The sequence below is a fragment of the Amia ocellicauda genome, chromosome 13, assembly GCF_036373705.1.
Source record: "Amia ocellicauda isolate fAmiCal2 chromosome 13, fAmiCal2.hap1, whole genome shotgun sequence".
NCBI lineage: Eukaryota > Metazoa > Chordata > Actinopteri > Amiiformes > Amiidae > Amia > Amia ocellicauda.
Genome location: NC_089862.1, coordinates 3,231,090 through 3,245,882, shown reverse-complemented (window position 1 = coordinate 3,245,882; position 14,793 = coordinate 3,231,090). Strand labels below are relative to the sequence as shown.

Sequence of the window (14,793 nt, the reverse complement as noted above, 5' to 3'; positions counted from 1 at the left end):
AAATAAATAAAAAAACCTAAAGCAAAGATTAGCGCCTAGTGTTTATTTTTCCTTAAAAGTTTCCAAATATAAAACAAAGTACTGGAGTTTGTTTTTAATAGTAGTGCTCTTTAATAATAGCTATGCATTGTTTTTTTCTTAGTCTAAGTTTGGAACTGCTTTCATTGTTACTCTGAAAAAGCAATTCCCATCTTTCTAAATATTTATCACACAGTGGAAACTCAATGCTTTGCGTGCCTTAACTCTACTGTGCTGTATTGTTGGTAACCATATGTTTGCTATTGCACTGGTTAGCACAATATCCTTTTTTTTTTTTTTTTTTTTTTTTTTTTTTTTAAATTAGATCCAGCAAGATGATTCATGCTGTGCCAACATGGCTTTGTTTGGTACAGAAAATCCGACATTTAGAAAACAAGCACTTTAAGCACATATTTTATTTTATTTTAATGTACAGGTTTTGCACATGAATGGTAGGTTGTCATTAGCTAGGGTACATTTTTTATACACTAGTTAAAAACCTCATATTTCTTTTAAAGGCAAACACCAAGGCATTTCTTGTATAGCATATTTAATTTTATTTAAAAAATCAACAGGTTTCTCAGCTAAATATTTTATAGCATGGCCTAGTTATGCCATTGAGTCACAGAAGTCACATTTTTGGACCAAAATGGAAAATAGAAGACATGTAATTTGACTACTCTGTTCAGTCTGCAAAGTGTCTTAAGCCTACACAGGTTTTCTGTGAATTAATTAACACTTAAGTATATCCCAGCTCTTTACTGCAAAGACTGTGATAATTTTAGTGAAGTGTTTTGGACATTAAAGGGGCCTGGGCCATGGGTATGATCTATCGTGATTTAACCTAGACTTGGTGAAAGCCTCTGCAAAGTGGTGAAAAAAATATTTGGAGAGACAGTGCCTGCAAATGTGTCTTGAAATTTTGACTTAGACTGCAGAAAGCTTTCCCATTGGACATATTTTAGCTCCACGCTACAGTTGTTGCCAGACAGAATGTGGAATCCTTTAAAACTCATCCAATAATAAATTCCTTACTAAAATTTTGTTTGGAAGCTAGCATATCCTGACAATTCTCCCTTAAACTAAAGTTAGATATGTGTAAATGGAGTTTAATAGGTGAAACATTAACTAATAATTAATTAGATTAATTATTTCCAGCTCTGAAGAGGATGGAAATATGATTGTGTCAAAGAGATATTTGGTTGTTTCTGTAGTTGCACTGTGTGAACCAATCTATATGAATTTTCTAACCAGTGTACAGTTTACATGTTTTCTACATCGCTGTGAACTATGCTGCTGACTTTATTGTATATGTTCTGCTGCAGAGAAAGCTTTTAAGGGGTGGGCTGTGGCACAGAAATTCCTCCTTCCAGCTTTAATGATGAGAAATCCACAGTCATCAAATTACAGTGAATAAAATGCCTTTGCATTGCACAAGTAGTCATTAATTTATTTTGAAGTTCTCGGTGGGTTGACTGGTTGGCTGACCAGTTTTGCCTCCACGTATGTACTTGGAAGTCCGATACATTCACATCTTTGTTAAATAATGATCCCGGAAATACCTTCTAGTTTTCCTCAGTCATTTGTTTCATGTCAGCCTTATTGTGATGGTGGATGTGCCTTAAGCATTATTTCCTCTTCTGGCGGCTTGTGCAGTATTATTGTATTTCGACACATCCATTGATCCATAACATTACTGCTGTTCAGTACTAAATGTAACCTATTGCATGTATCAAACATCTACTCTGCAACAACCTTCAGTGGTTGGCTACTCCTTGCAGCTTAATGTTTTTGCACTGGGATGATTTATGCTTATGTCCTAATCCAAAAAACGTTTGTCTGTAGTAAACCAATCAGAAATGTTACATTTGATGGCAGAATTCTGGGTTGAAGGACGAAGTCCCTTCCAAAAATAAAAGCTACCACCGAGTTCTAGGGTTATAATTTGCGATTAACATTGGTCTAGATATTTTTATAAGCCAGAGCTATGCCAAATGCTTATAGGCTTATTAACATATGGTTTTGATCATCTGAAGGTTGTTTGTTTTTGTGAGATAATTGTTTTCTGGCAACATATGCATGAAAATTACATCTGGACTATCCTAGTTTTTCAGTGCTCTGTTTTTGTGTGTGTGCAAATCTTTTACTCTTAACTGGTAAGTCCACTGATTTTTAAACTTTCCCAACCTATCATAGTCAATGATAAGAGTTTAGCATAATGCTGTCATATCAGGGGGTAATGCTAAAACTATTGTTCTTGTGGCACTATTGAGAATTCTTGGACTAAAATAAGTGCAAATAGTTCTGGGTGGTTGTATGAGCTTCTGTGATGGAAACAAATAGGCCTACTGCCAAGCTATGTTGATTCTGTGCTGCAAATGGCTTCGTAGGGTCAAATAGTATGTTCCCACAGGCCTTCTCCTTTTTGTTACCATTCAAATATTAGATGAGAACTCACTCAGCTGTGGCTGTTGTCATTTAGCAATACAGTATTACACCTTAAAGGACAGATGATTTCACCATCAGTTCCAAACTAGTTTACTGAAGAACAAACATTGTATTTGGTGGGAGAAAGGCCACTGATGGATAGGCTTTGTTATTTAAGCACACTAACAAATAATTGTCGATTTAATGAGATAAAATATAGTTGACTAGTTCATCTCATGTAGCATAACATTTTTTTTTTTAATTGAAAAAGAAAATTAAAACTGGACTTAACTGAAATTAATTGAAATCATGCATTTTTAACAGGTACACTAATTCTATTTTTTTGGGTTGTTTATTATTGTGTTTAAATTATATATGTGTTTTGTGACCATTTGGGAAACGTTTTTAGGAAAGGCCTGCTGTTATTTAGAGTAACAGATGGCTAGTGAATGAACTGGTTTGTAAGCGCTCCGTGTTAGTTTTCTATACACACTGCTAATTGTAAACAAAAAGGTTATGACCCATATTTGACCAGTTAAAAAAGATAAAGGTCAAAGAAACTGGTCAGCTACAGAAAATGATCTATAAGCTTTACAACTGTTTGGGCCCATGTCAGCAGAACACTACATAGTTACCACTTGGTTGTGAGATTAATTAAAGCACTATCTATCCTTCCTTTTAAAGGTCAGTCCATCACCCTGAGAGGTGTAGAATTCCTTAGTATTTTCTTGAAAACCTAATGTTTTCATGTGACTATGTAGATGATTGTTATACACTCGTTCTGAACTATGATGTCATACTCCATATATTCTTACAAAAGGATATGGCAGTTTTATGCTACCATATAGACTGCTGTTTTATACCAGTCAAATAAATTGCTTGTTTATCAAGAGATCTATGCATAGCTGATGCTTGACTCACTGCACCATGGAGAAGTTTGTACTTCCTAAGATAATTAGCTGTAATTTCTTTCTCTGTTACAAATGAAATCTGTGTATTTTACATTCTACTTGAGAGACATTCTAAAATAGCCTCTCTCTTAAAACCCAAGATTTTTTTCAGAAACCAAACATGTGTGGTCTGTGATTTATGTATGTATGTATGTACTAATTATCCACTAATGCATTTCTTGTCACAGTTTTCTCTTGTTTGTTTTTAACTGTAATACCTTTAATTGTTAAACTAGAAGCATACAGTACAAAACACAATAAAAGCACATATAAGAAAATACACTACAGGGTGTGACAACATGTAGCACTGCTGGCATTCAGGTATTTCACATACATACATTTTAAAAATATATATGTTATGTGTAAAATGCAAATATTTAAAAACTCAGCTAAATAAGCGGTCTTATCTTTTGTCATCTTTTCACCTCTGCAAAAGGGAGTACCAGCAAGTCAGTCTTAGGGCAAGCTGTCTTGAATAACATAGCAATAGCAAAATTATCAAGATTTTTTGAAGTCAGGCATAAGTGCAAGAGAGATTATTTTTTAATAATACGAGTATGGTGTAATGTTTAACAGATGTGGATTATAATTGTGTATTTTAATGTTATTTATCTGACCAACTCTCTCTCTCTCTCTCTCTCTCTCTCTCTCTCACACACTCCTGTTAACATCATTCCCCTAGCAACCAGGAATGTGTCTGAAATTCCACCGTCTCTGGCACACTGTGCCAAAAACGGAAATTAATTCAGCGTGTTGGCAAAATCCATCATATGTGGTTAGGAAAAAGGAATCTCTGGAGGTTCTGCATCCCTCCCTCTTTCGTAGTTTTGTATTTTCTGTTCTTTTAAAGATACAGGTCACTGTATCAAGTCCACAAATTAAAGGTTAACCCCACTGTAAATAGCAATTTCTTTAACACATTGTCAGAAAATGACAAGACTACCATTTTCTGTATTCTGGTGTATTTACATATGTTTGTAACTCTACATGTCAGACATCAGTGGTTATGGGAGTTGCAGGTGCAGAGCTCCCTGGGTGATCAATAATAAGTCATGACTCATGACCTTCTTCACAGGTTGCTGACGGTATAACTATGATACAGCATTTCAGGAATTAGCAGAAATTACAGAAGTCCCAAAGAGATGCCTATTGCTGATTCAGTTCAGGGGCTTACATATGACAATGCTCTGAAATAGATTAAACATTTCTGCTTTGCATTTTAGCATTACTTTAACACTCCCAAATCACATAGCAATACATTACACAAGAATACACAGGAACAATTACCTACAATTCCTATCCATCTAATCTATCTATCTATTAATCTGATGTGGAAAAGCTATTGGTTAGAGATTCATCCCAAAAGGCCTTTCTAATTTGTATACATATTTTTGTTTACATACTTGTTATGAAATCATTTTGAAATGTATGCATGCAACCTCAGGTCAAGGTTTTATTTTCTGCTACCATGGGGCTGCAGAGCCAGAGAATGTTATTGCAATTCTATCATGATTTCCTCGAGCTGGGATATGCATTAGTATCTTATTGAAGTGGCCCTGGAGTATTCGGAAGCATTGACACTGAGTGTAAAACATCAACAGTCTGCAAGTCGTTAAAGGCAGCCTGTCTGTCTTTCTTTTTTCTTTTTCTTTTCTGTATTTCACCCATCACTTGAAACATGTATTTTCAGGCATTATATAAGGAAGCTTGTTACAACATATGCATTTTTGCAACACTTTCAGCTCAGGCCTTCCAGTACAACATGTTTTCAAGCCCAGGGAGGGTGAATGACAGCAGACAAGTCTTCAAGGCAGAAAACTTTGGCAACAGTTGTAGTAGTAATGAAGAGGACAGAAAAGCAATGCTGATCAATAGCAGAATTTACAAATATTATATTTTGATTTTGACAGTGGTGATGGCATTCACCTCTTGTTCACAGTTTCTCAGTTCTCAGTTTGTACGATTTCCAATCTACCCCTTAAAGAAGATCAATGTTTCTAAACAGAATAATTATTTGGTGGTTATACTGTCTGTAGCACATATGATATCATTCCATACTACATACAGATATAGATTCAGTTCCAGTCGATTCCGAAGCAGCTGAAGTGTTTGGAATTTGCCACATAGCGTTTCACATTTTTAACGACATGAAACAGGAAGTTATGGAAGTCCTCCTGGCCAAGAGTTAATCAATTGCAGGAAGACTGAGAGAAACTGCTTTGCATTCTTGGGGTATATTCAGTTGAACGTATTTCTTGAATATCCCTTAAGATCTCATCTGCTGGGTTTCTGTTTCTTTGTACATTTTGTGCATCTCTTGACAAAGCTTTAGTGTTGGAATGGATGGTCTTCAGTAGTCTCTGTGAGAAGCAGGTCTTGTTGTTATCTTGTGGAGCAGTCACCAGCTTTGTTTGGTTTGCATTTTAAATTCAGATTTTTCTAAGAAACATTTATTTTACTTTGGCTCCGTATTTCATTAATATTGTATTTTTGTTTTCTATTACATCCTATCAATATATTGTATTTGTATTCAGGGATCATTTTGAAAATGCTAGTGACCATTTCTCAAGTGTGGACTTTAGGGAAAAACAAGTTGTTCTCTCTCTGGTGTGTCTAATGTAAAAATAGAAACATTGTTCCAGTCTTCAAGTTTACATTCTATATATGCCATTCTGGCTGTTAGTTAGCCACATTGTTTGAGGCATACTGAACGCTAAATCGTTTCTGAAATATCTGTAGTTTGTCTTGCCTGCAGTAGAATTTCATACATAAGATAAGATTTGAAAAGCAGAGCCAGGCAGTGTGGGTTGCTTTCCAACTATACTAAGAGCCTTCGTGTTTCCCCAGAAAACCAGATACCTTATAGTGTCTGCTTCTTCAAAGTTTGCCACATTGTGCAAATAAGTATCACAATGATTAATATTCCAAATAAACAAAGGAAAACTATGATAATGCACAGCTGTGCTACAGAAAAAATCATAGGCCATTTCAGAGCAGATACACAGAAGAGCTAGTGACAAGATTTTATTCCATGATGGCAGGGTAACAGTGGGAGCTAGTGTGGACTCCCAGACTTGATGTCTCTCCAGTGGAAGGCTACCTCAGGGGGGCATTCCTGGAAGCTTGGATGAATAATATCAAAGAGTATGTTGTGAGTTGACTAGCTATTCCAAGAATGTCTGACCTGGACTGTGTCACCTCATACACGTCACTCACGGCTTCTGCGTTGCTTTAAATCCTTATTTAACAGAGCAGCAGTCAGAGGCTTTAGAGTTAGAGTTGTGCCTCAGATATCATACTTAACTTTTGCTGCCAGGATAGCTTACACTGCAGGATGCACAACTCAAGAATGGAGTGGGGAATTTAAATTGGTCAAGAAAAGCCAATAATAAGTTGAATTAGGTAGCTGAGTGCTTTGGTGGAATGAATACCCAAAGACACTCTCTGGAAAACCATGTTTAGTCTGCTACACTGTGCAGGAGCCACAGAAAGTCTGGAGATATTTCTTGATAATAACAATCCCAAGGTATGCAGGTATCCATCTGTTAAGTATATAACTCTCACTAATACATAAGGCAGAAAAGACCCTGTGATGACCTCCTTTTAATTAGTTTATGGGCCTGGAGTTCCATCTCCCTGGAGCTTTCTGAATGAGTGATTGACTTGCATAAGAAGGTGGTGGAATATCACATGCAAATCATACGGGTGGTCAGCTGTTTGCAGTACTGTATGCTTTTTTTTTTTTTTTTTTTTTTTTTGGTCATTTTGTTTCACCAAAATATTGTGGCAATGGTCACTACCCTAATCCTATAAAGCTCCAGTATGTTACTCTCACCTAATAAGACCAATAATTAGATCAGTTATGTATCTGAAGCCCTTCAGGACCACTGTTGACGACCCCAGTGTTATGTTGAATCATCATTATTCCTTTGTCTTATAGTTTGCCTAAGACCAGGGTTTATTCATGATAGCAGTCTAATAATAAGACTAAATAAGTATATAAAATGAAAACTTTTTTAATCTGTTGATTCTGTGTAGTGTGCAGGATTTTAACATTCTCATTAAAATACAAAACAAAGGGAACAATAATTGATATTCCAGTATCTGTTCTTCAGTAGTTTTGATCTCATTCAAAATGATCAAAAGTACATTTTGGAGAAGACTGATCCGTAGTGCTGACACCAGGCTGCCTTGTCTCCCAGCTATAGAGAGTGAGGCCGTGATGAAGACAGAGGTGCTGTGCTGGAGCTGCGGGGTCCTGGCTGCTCTCCTATGCCTCTGGGTGCCGGCCTGTGTCTCCCAGCAAACCACTCCCTCACCGCAGCAGAAGAGCAAGCTAAAGTTCCGCCTGGCCGGGTACCCCCGCAAGCACAATGAAGGTCGCATTGAGGTCTTCTACAATGAAGAGTGGGGGACCATCTGTGATGACGACTTCTCCCTGGAGAACGCCCTTGTACTCTGCAAGCAGCTGGGCTTCATCTCAGCCACCGGCTGGTCACACAGCGCCAAGTACGGCAAGGGAGCAGGTGAGACAAGGTCTTTGTTTTTCGTCATATTACATATTACATATTAGGGACAACATATTTGTATTGCACTTTCACATTTAAATAAACAGACCACTGCTTTCACTTCCATGTTGTACATCAAAATAAGACTGGTCCTTAAAGTGCATCATCTCCTAGCAGTGAAATATAAATAAAATTGTACCCAAAATATAGGCTAACTAAAAATAAATATGCCATCACAGAATGCAACCAAATGAAAACAATTCAGGCCTATGCAGAAAATGCAATACCATAGTGTTTACAGGTTTTTGGCAAGAAACACCAGCCTGTCAACATTTTCTGGCTTGAGAGATGAGCGAAGCAGAGGGGTGTACTACAAAGGGAGTTTAACCTACTCAGAGTTAACTCTGGGTTATCAAGGAAAATCAGGGTTGACAAACTGATTGCCTAAACTGGTGTTAAACGGTACTACGATGGTGGTTAAGATGTCGGTTAGTTGACTCGGTATAACTGAACTGGAGTTAGTGCGCGTTCGCGTGAAAGGGGCGCGTCTGCAACGCATGCTCAATGTGTGCGCAGTGTCTGTGCGCCGGACTGTCCCCAGAGCAATGCAGCTGATAATGTCAGGATATGAGGGTTTAAAGAAAAGTTAGCGACAAAATGTAACACCGTGGCGGACAACAAAGCCAGGGAGGCTTGTTGGCAGCGCATTACAGATAGTCAATTCGTAAGAACAGTGTTCTTGTCATATGTTCTCTATTTTGTCTTACGGATTCTTCTTTTATTTGTAATATGATTGAGATTGCACGTAAAACAGTCTATCTAAATATGTAAAAACAATTAGGATTATAGCCTACACATGTGCTACATGTCTGAAATTGACCCGTTAATCACTGTTAATTAATTAAGATCTACTCCCTAAAGCACCCAGGCTGTAGGACTGCCTGTATGAATTTAATGCTGTTCAGAATAACTTCATTCTAACAATCATTTCAGCTGCAGCCACAGTGGAAAGCGCATCTGCAAATATTATATCAAGTGGTGTGTATTAATAATACTCATCATTAATACACAGTGCAGATGTGGTGTGTAGTCTACACTTATAATAGCCTATGCATGTGTTAACAGCAAACAGAAAAAGGCAGAGATAGTGAAAACTGGAGGAGGGCATGATTCACGCATATTTCGGGAATCCACTCTTGGTTGTGGCTCGATCACCACCTAATGTGTCTTTAATTGTCTTGAATATAAGTAGAAGTGCGTACAGTCAATTGCACCAATCACCGTCGGGATGTTTGTATATAGGCCCAGCCTATGCTTATTAAAATAGAACAAGTATTTTTATTTTGCCAATTACTCTTGATCGCATTAAAAGCCTCTTTGATCTTTAGAAGGCTTAAACGGTCAGGCAACACAACACATGCATCCAGCAGTTTAGAGAGCAAGTGCCACTTTGCGAGCTGCACGGCATCACCGATGGCATACATGAAGTGTCCGCTGGCAAAATACCACACAGCAAGACACACTGTCTGTTCACGCCGGTGAGTGGCATTGAGACGTCTGGCCCTAGAAGCGGCAAAGATACTGAATTCCCTCAGATGAGAAGCGATATCTTTCATAGAGAGCATCATCGGGGTAAGATAGAGGAGTTGCACGGTCTCTACACACCCTTGCCCTGCGGAGTGAGCCTCTCACAATCTGTGCCCAATATCGACTGGGTCCCGACAAGACTGTGGCGGAGAGGCGGTGCTTATATAGGGTAACAGCGAGTTAACCACGAACATAGCCTGCTCGGAGCAGTGCAGAGATGCGCGTATATTGCCATGACAGCAGACCTCGGGTAAAACTGCGGGTTAACCGCGAAGTTACACCCGACCTCGCAAAGTTACTGCTGAACTTACCTGGATAAGCCAGTTACCTCGCTTCGTAGTACAGCCCTCAGGTCACTACATCTGTTGTATATTACTCTTCTACTCTGGACTGCAGCCGCAACAGCCAGGAAATTGTTGCACAGGCTGTCGCTGGAGGGTGCGCGCGCAGCCAAATCGCCCCCTCGTGGCTGGCTATAAGTTTAGGAAGCGCTTGATTTGATATGAACGTCAATATCGCAGTCGATCATGTTCATTTAACTATTGGGAAGCCAAAATCGTAATCGAGATCAATATTCGATTAATTGTGCAGCCCTAATTACATGCTTATCTCCAGTTCAAATGAACCCAAATGAAGTAGTGATAAGTAGTGATAGGCTGTGCACTGCTGAAAGACATTACTCTATATCTTGAGCACTTCCTCTCAAAGTTGTCCACTGAAAACACTTAACTGGAAGTGGTGCTTTTGGGGTATGGTAGTGTGTCCACTGGAGCCCCTACATTCTTTATGGCACTTCTGTACATTTCAATATAATCTAAACCTGACACTTTCCAGCTCATTCCTCACAGCACTATATATTCTACTTCATGCTTTTGCATCTATATCACTTCTGTTGGATAAGTGAGTATGTCATTGTCCAGCAGCTGATTCTAATCACAAGTGTATTACTGGCCACCAATGAGAATACAAAACCTGGATTCATTACTCAGAATTGCGCCAGCAAATTGTACAAGTTTTCATTTTTATTCCAAACAAATGGCGACAACATACACAACATGGTGCGGTCCTTTCATCAGCTCATGCCTCGCTGCTGCATTGTGCTCTGTTCCCTGTGCCTAGGGAGGATCTGGCTGGACAATGTTCAGTGCAGTGGCAGTGAGAAGAGCATTGGGGACTGCAAGTCTCGGGGCTGGGGGAACAGTGACTGCACCCACGATGAGGATGCCGGAGTTGTCTGCAAAGACGAGAGGCTTCCAGGATTTGTGGAGTCCAACGTCATTGATGTAGGTCCAGCAAGCCTTTGGGTTTCTTCTTCCTTTGTAACTGGAATAAGTTCACTCTGTCTGCTTGTGTGATAAAATAGCATATGAAACAGTCACTACTAAACTAAAGTTGGCACACTCTTATCCTAATATTTGTGTGTGGAAGAGGGGATGTCATCTTTTGACCCATCTGTAAAAGTCATGATTATTAGTTGAACTTGGGTGCATTTCTTTAAAAGTGTATGTTTTATTTCACCTTCTTTCTGATAGTTTGTGAGAAATAGAATTCTTACAAAGATATTTTAAATTAAATCAACCAGTATTTTTATTTATAACAAGTGGCTTACAAACTCTTTTCCATTGCTGTCAATGATTGTACTACTATAGTCACTGCTATTTGTTCTTTCCATATATTAGAGTATGGGAATTGATGATTTATGCACATGTGGCCATACTCTATTGGAGTCAATTAAAGTCTGTTTTGCAAGAAGCTCTGGTAGCTCAATACTATCATGTTAACACATCTTAATAATAATTTAATAATAAAACAAAAATTCACCTGCCACTGCTGGAGGCTAAAGACATTTGCTAGGTAGACCTGCTGCATTAGTCCCTGCAAGAGGTACCTTTTATACAAATAAAAATAAATGCAGGTTCAATCAGTCAAAAAAAATATTCATTTGAAAATTCAGTCCTTCCCACTGCAGTTATAAGGTATTTACAGTTATTTTACAATTAACTTGTCATTGAAGCCAGTTAATGGGTTTATCAAATTTAAGCTGAAATGTAATTCATGACACTCAGAAAAAAGGGTTACTGAACATTTGTGTATGAAGTGGTCTTCTCTCTCAATTACCACAGCATAGTGAGGCACTTTCAATGAGAGGAACACTCACACTTCTGCCAGGGAAGTTGACATTACATCACAAGACTCTGCTTGAAATGAATGCTTAGCTCTTTGATCAGCTACACTTGCAGTGTTTTCTGGAAGGGTATCAATGACTGAATTGCATCCAAGCCAGTTTGTTCTTGGTAATAGTAAAGATACTTTACAGCTTTAGCGGGGAGAGCCATTCCATTCTCATTCAATTTGGTACACATTTACATGCATGGTACATTATCTGCAGGTCTTTCCTTGCCTTAAAAAGAATGTGAAGTAAATGGCTGCTGAGAAGTGTTCCTTTTTTTTTTTTTCTTTTTATAGCGCTGATGTCATAGAAAAGCAGCTGCATCGCAAAGTACTTTATCTTTAATTAGATGCCTACTTGTAAACCACATCTTTCAACTGAATCTGTGATTATGGTTAGCATAGGGCTCCAAGGACAGTGTATGGAAATCCTGAATAAATGTATGAGATGGAGGTGCTAAAAGCTATGAATTTGAAAATGTTGGAAAATGTATATCCCAAGAAGACCTTTGAACCTGCAGCTAAATTTCCTCTTCATTCATATAAGCAGTGCAATATTTGTTTATTATAATGATCTATTTATTGTGATGTTATTTTACTGTATTATTAATGAAGTCAAAGTTTGGGTTTCAAGGGTGAGAATGCTTCATGAAGAAAAAATCTGATTTTCTTGGTCTGAAGCCAACAGTTGTACTTCATCAGAGTCATTCTAAGGACATGATGTAACTGTGTTCCCTTCTGGCTCTTCCTTACCATAGTCAGGAAGTTGATTGGGTATTTTCTACAGCTGTTCGACTGAAAGATAAATGAGGGAAGCTGAACACAAAGTTCCTGGAATTGTGTCTGTTTATTCTTCAGCTTTCTCTGTTTGAAGTTTCTTTTATAATTTTTGTCTTCGTTTCTTTCCCTTTATTTCTGTTTAGTTTAAAAGCACATGTCTTTCTATTCAGTTTGAAGGAAACATTGCAGCTCTTTAGCTTTTTTCTAAATAAAATATTTTTTACATGGTCATTCTTAGCTGGAACTGTGAGAGAGTACTGTCTCTGTCTAAAAGGAAACACTTGGACTTTCCCTGCCCTTTATGGATGGGGGCTGTCTCAAGGCAAACTGTTCTATGGAAGCACGGATGGAAAGTCAGCTGTTGAATTCCTTTCATTTGGCCTTGAGGGATAACTTCACGTCTTCCAGTGGTGTCTTTACTTTGCTCGCTAGCCAGATATCTGAGACACGTTTAATAGACGTTCCTGGAAGAGGTTCATTTGAGGATGCCTTCGGAAGGCCGGATGTCAGACATTACTGTGAAGCATCATGTTAACTATTAGGTAAATAGTCTAGAACTATGAATCAGCCTTTTGCTGCACTTGTGTAGGCGTGTTCCCTGTGGTTAGACATTTTATAGACTGCGGTTCCAAACTCATTCTATGTGTTTATATATGCATGTCAACTATGGGCTAGAATCGCAGGGCAGATTTTGCTAAAGCATCATTGAAAACATTTTTTTGTTGATTTTGTTTCTATAGTGGATATCAGTCATTGCCACTTTGCTATGTCCTGCTTATTAAAAAAAATAAAGTGTGTTTTGGATAACAATGTAGCATACACATAAACATTTTTTTTTAATTAAATGCACAGTGACATACTTGTATAACCAAACGTTATATAATACTAACTGTATGAACACACCAAAATTAATTTTGTTACAGTGTAAATGACCTGCAACACATCTGTTGTATCATTTCAATATATAGACAGTTTATGCCATATAAAATAAAATAAATGTTTCTGCATGTTGATTAGTACAAATGCATTGAAAATAATGTATAATGATTTATATATACATCATATATATATATATATATATATATATATATATATATATATATATATATATATATATATATTAGAACAGACCAATTTTTCCAGTTTTTATTGAAATTTAAGCACAGTTTTTAAGTACAGTTTCCTACAACATCAAAAGGCACTGGAGGAACTCTGACAGGAAGAGGTCTGGCAGACCCAAAGCCACAACAGTGGCGACAAGTTTCTGAGAGTCAACAGCTTGCATGATAGGCGGCTCACAGGACAACAGCTTCAAGCACAGCTAAACACTGATCAAAGTAACAAGTCTCAGTTTCAGCTGTGAAGAGAAGAAAGCCATTGCTAAGATGGTAAAATAAGAAAAAGAGGCTTGCCTGGGCCATGAAGCACCGCCATGAATCTTTGATTCATCACACAGGGTTTTTGAATGCTGTCAAATAGGCAAAAGGATGGTTCCTCAGTGTGTGACACCAACTGCCAAACATGGAGGAGGTGATGGTCTGGGGCTCTTTTGCTGGATCCAGAGTCGGCGACTTGCACAGAGTGAGTGGCACCCTGAACCAAAACAGCTACCACAGCATTTTGAAGAGTCATGCAATACCCTCTGGTATACACCTAGTTGGTCAGGGGTTCATCCTACAGCAAGATAATGACCAACAATATGGGATGAACTGGACAGAAGGGTGAAAGAAAAAGCAACCTACAAGTGCAACACATTGTGGGAACTTCTGCAACAGTGTTAAGAATTACTTTCCAAACAATATTTGATTTCCATTGTAGAAAGAATACATTGAGACATTAAACTGTGCAAATTTCAATAAAAACTGGAACAATTAAGGTGTTCTAAAACCGGACTGGTAGTGTATATACATACATGTTTATAATGTATAAAACAAATATGTTTTGCACCTTTAAAAGGATTTACCAGCAGTGTTTACTGTAGTGTAATCAGAACTCCTAAAGGATATGTCTGATATGCATTAATAGGTCAGCAAGGTAGGATAGTTTAACTATCAGTATTTCATTATTATTTAATAATCCTGTTTTCCAAAACATGTGCATAATCACACACTTCCAGTGTTCCTAATTAGTGCTTAGTGCAGCTGCATAGGACTCAAACAAGGTTGTTTTTCAAGGTTTTCACATAATTTACTGCTTTGGCTCCCACTGCAGTAAACTCACTAGTTGTTGTGATAATAGGTATGGCTCTACAAAATTCACATGTGAATTCTGGCATGCCACCAACAGTTTTATGGTCAAAACTCATGTTATTAATCAAGGTATTATGCAAGTGTTTTGGACCATTATTATTATAT

The 14,793-nt window shown here is 37.8% G+C and overlaps 1 protein-coding gene across 6 annotated transcripts in view; it reads left to right on the top strand.

The window, feature by feature from the left end:
- Positions 1-7,617: 7,617 nt before the first annotated feature.
- Positions 7,618-14,793, top strand: part of loxl3a (lysyl oxidase-like 3a) — a 56,972-nt gene continuing 49,796 nt past the window's right edge. For all 6 annotated transcript variants that reach the window (XM_066719712.1, XM_066719709.1, XM_066719708.1 and 3 more), the window contains exons 1-2: positions 7,618-7,921; positions 10,610-10,773. In XM_066719712.1, the coding sequence (XP_066575809.1) occupies positions 7,618-7,921; positions 10,610-10,773 (468 nt within the window). The remainder of the gene's footprint in view (positions 7,922-10,609; positions 10,774-14,793) is intronic.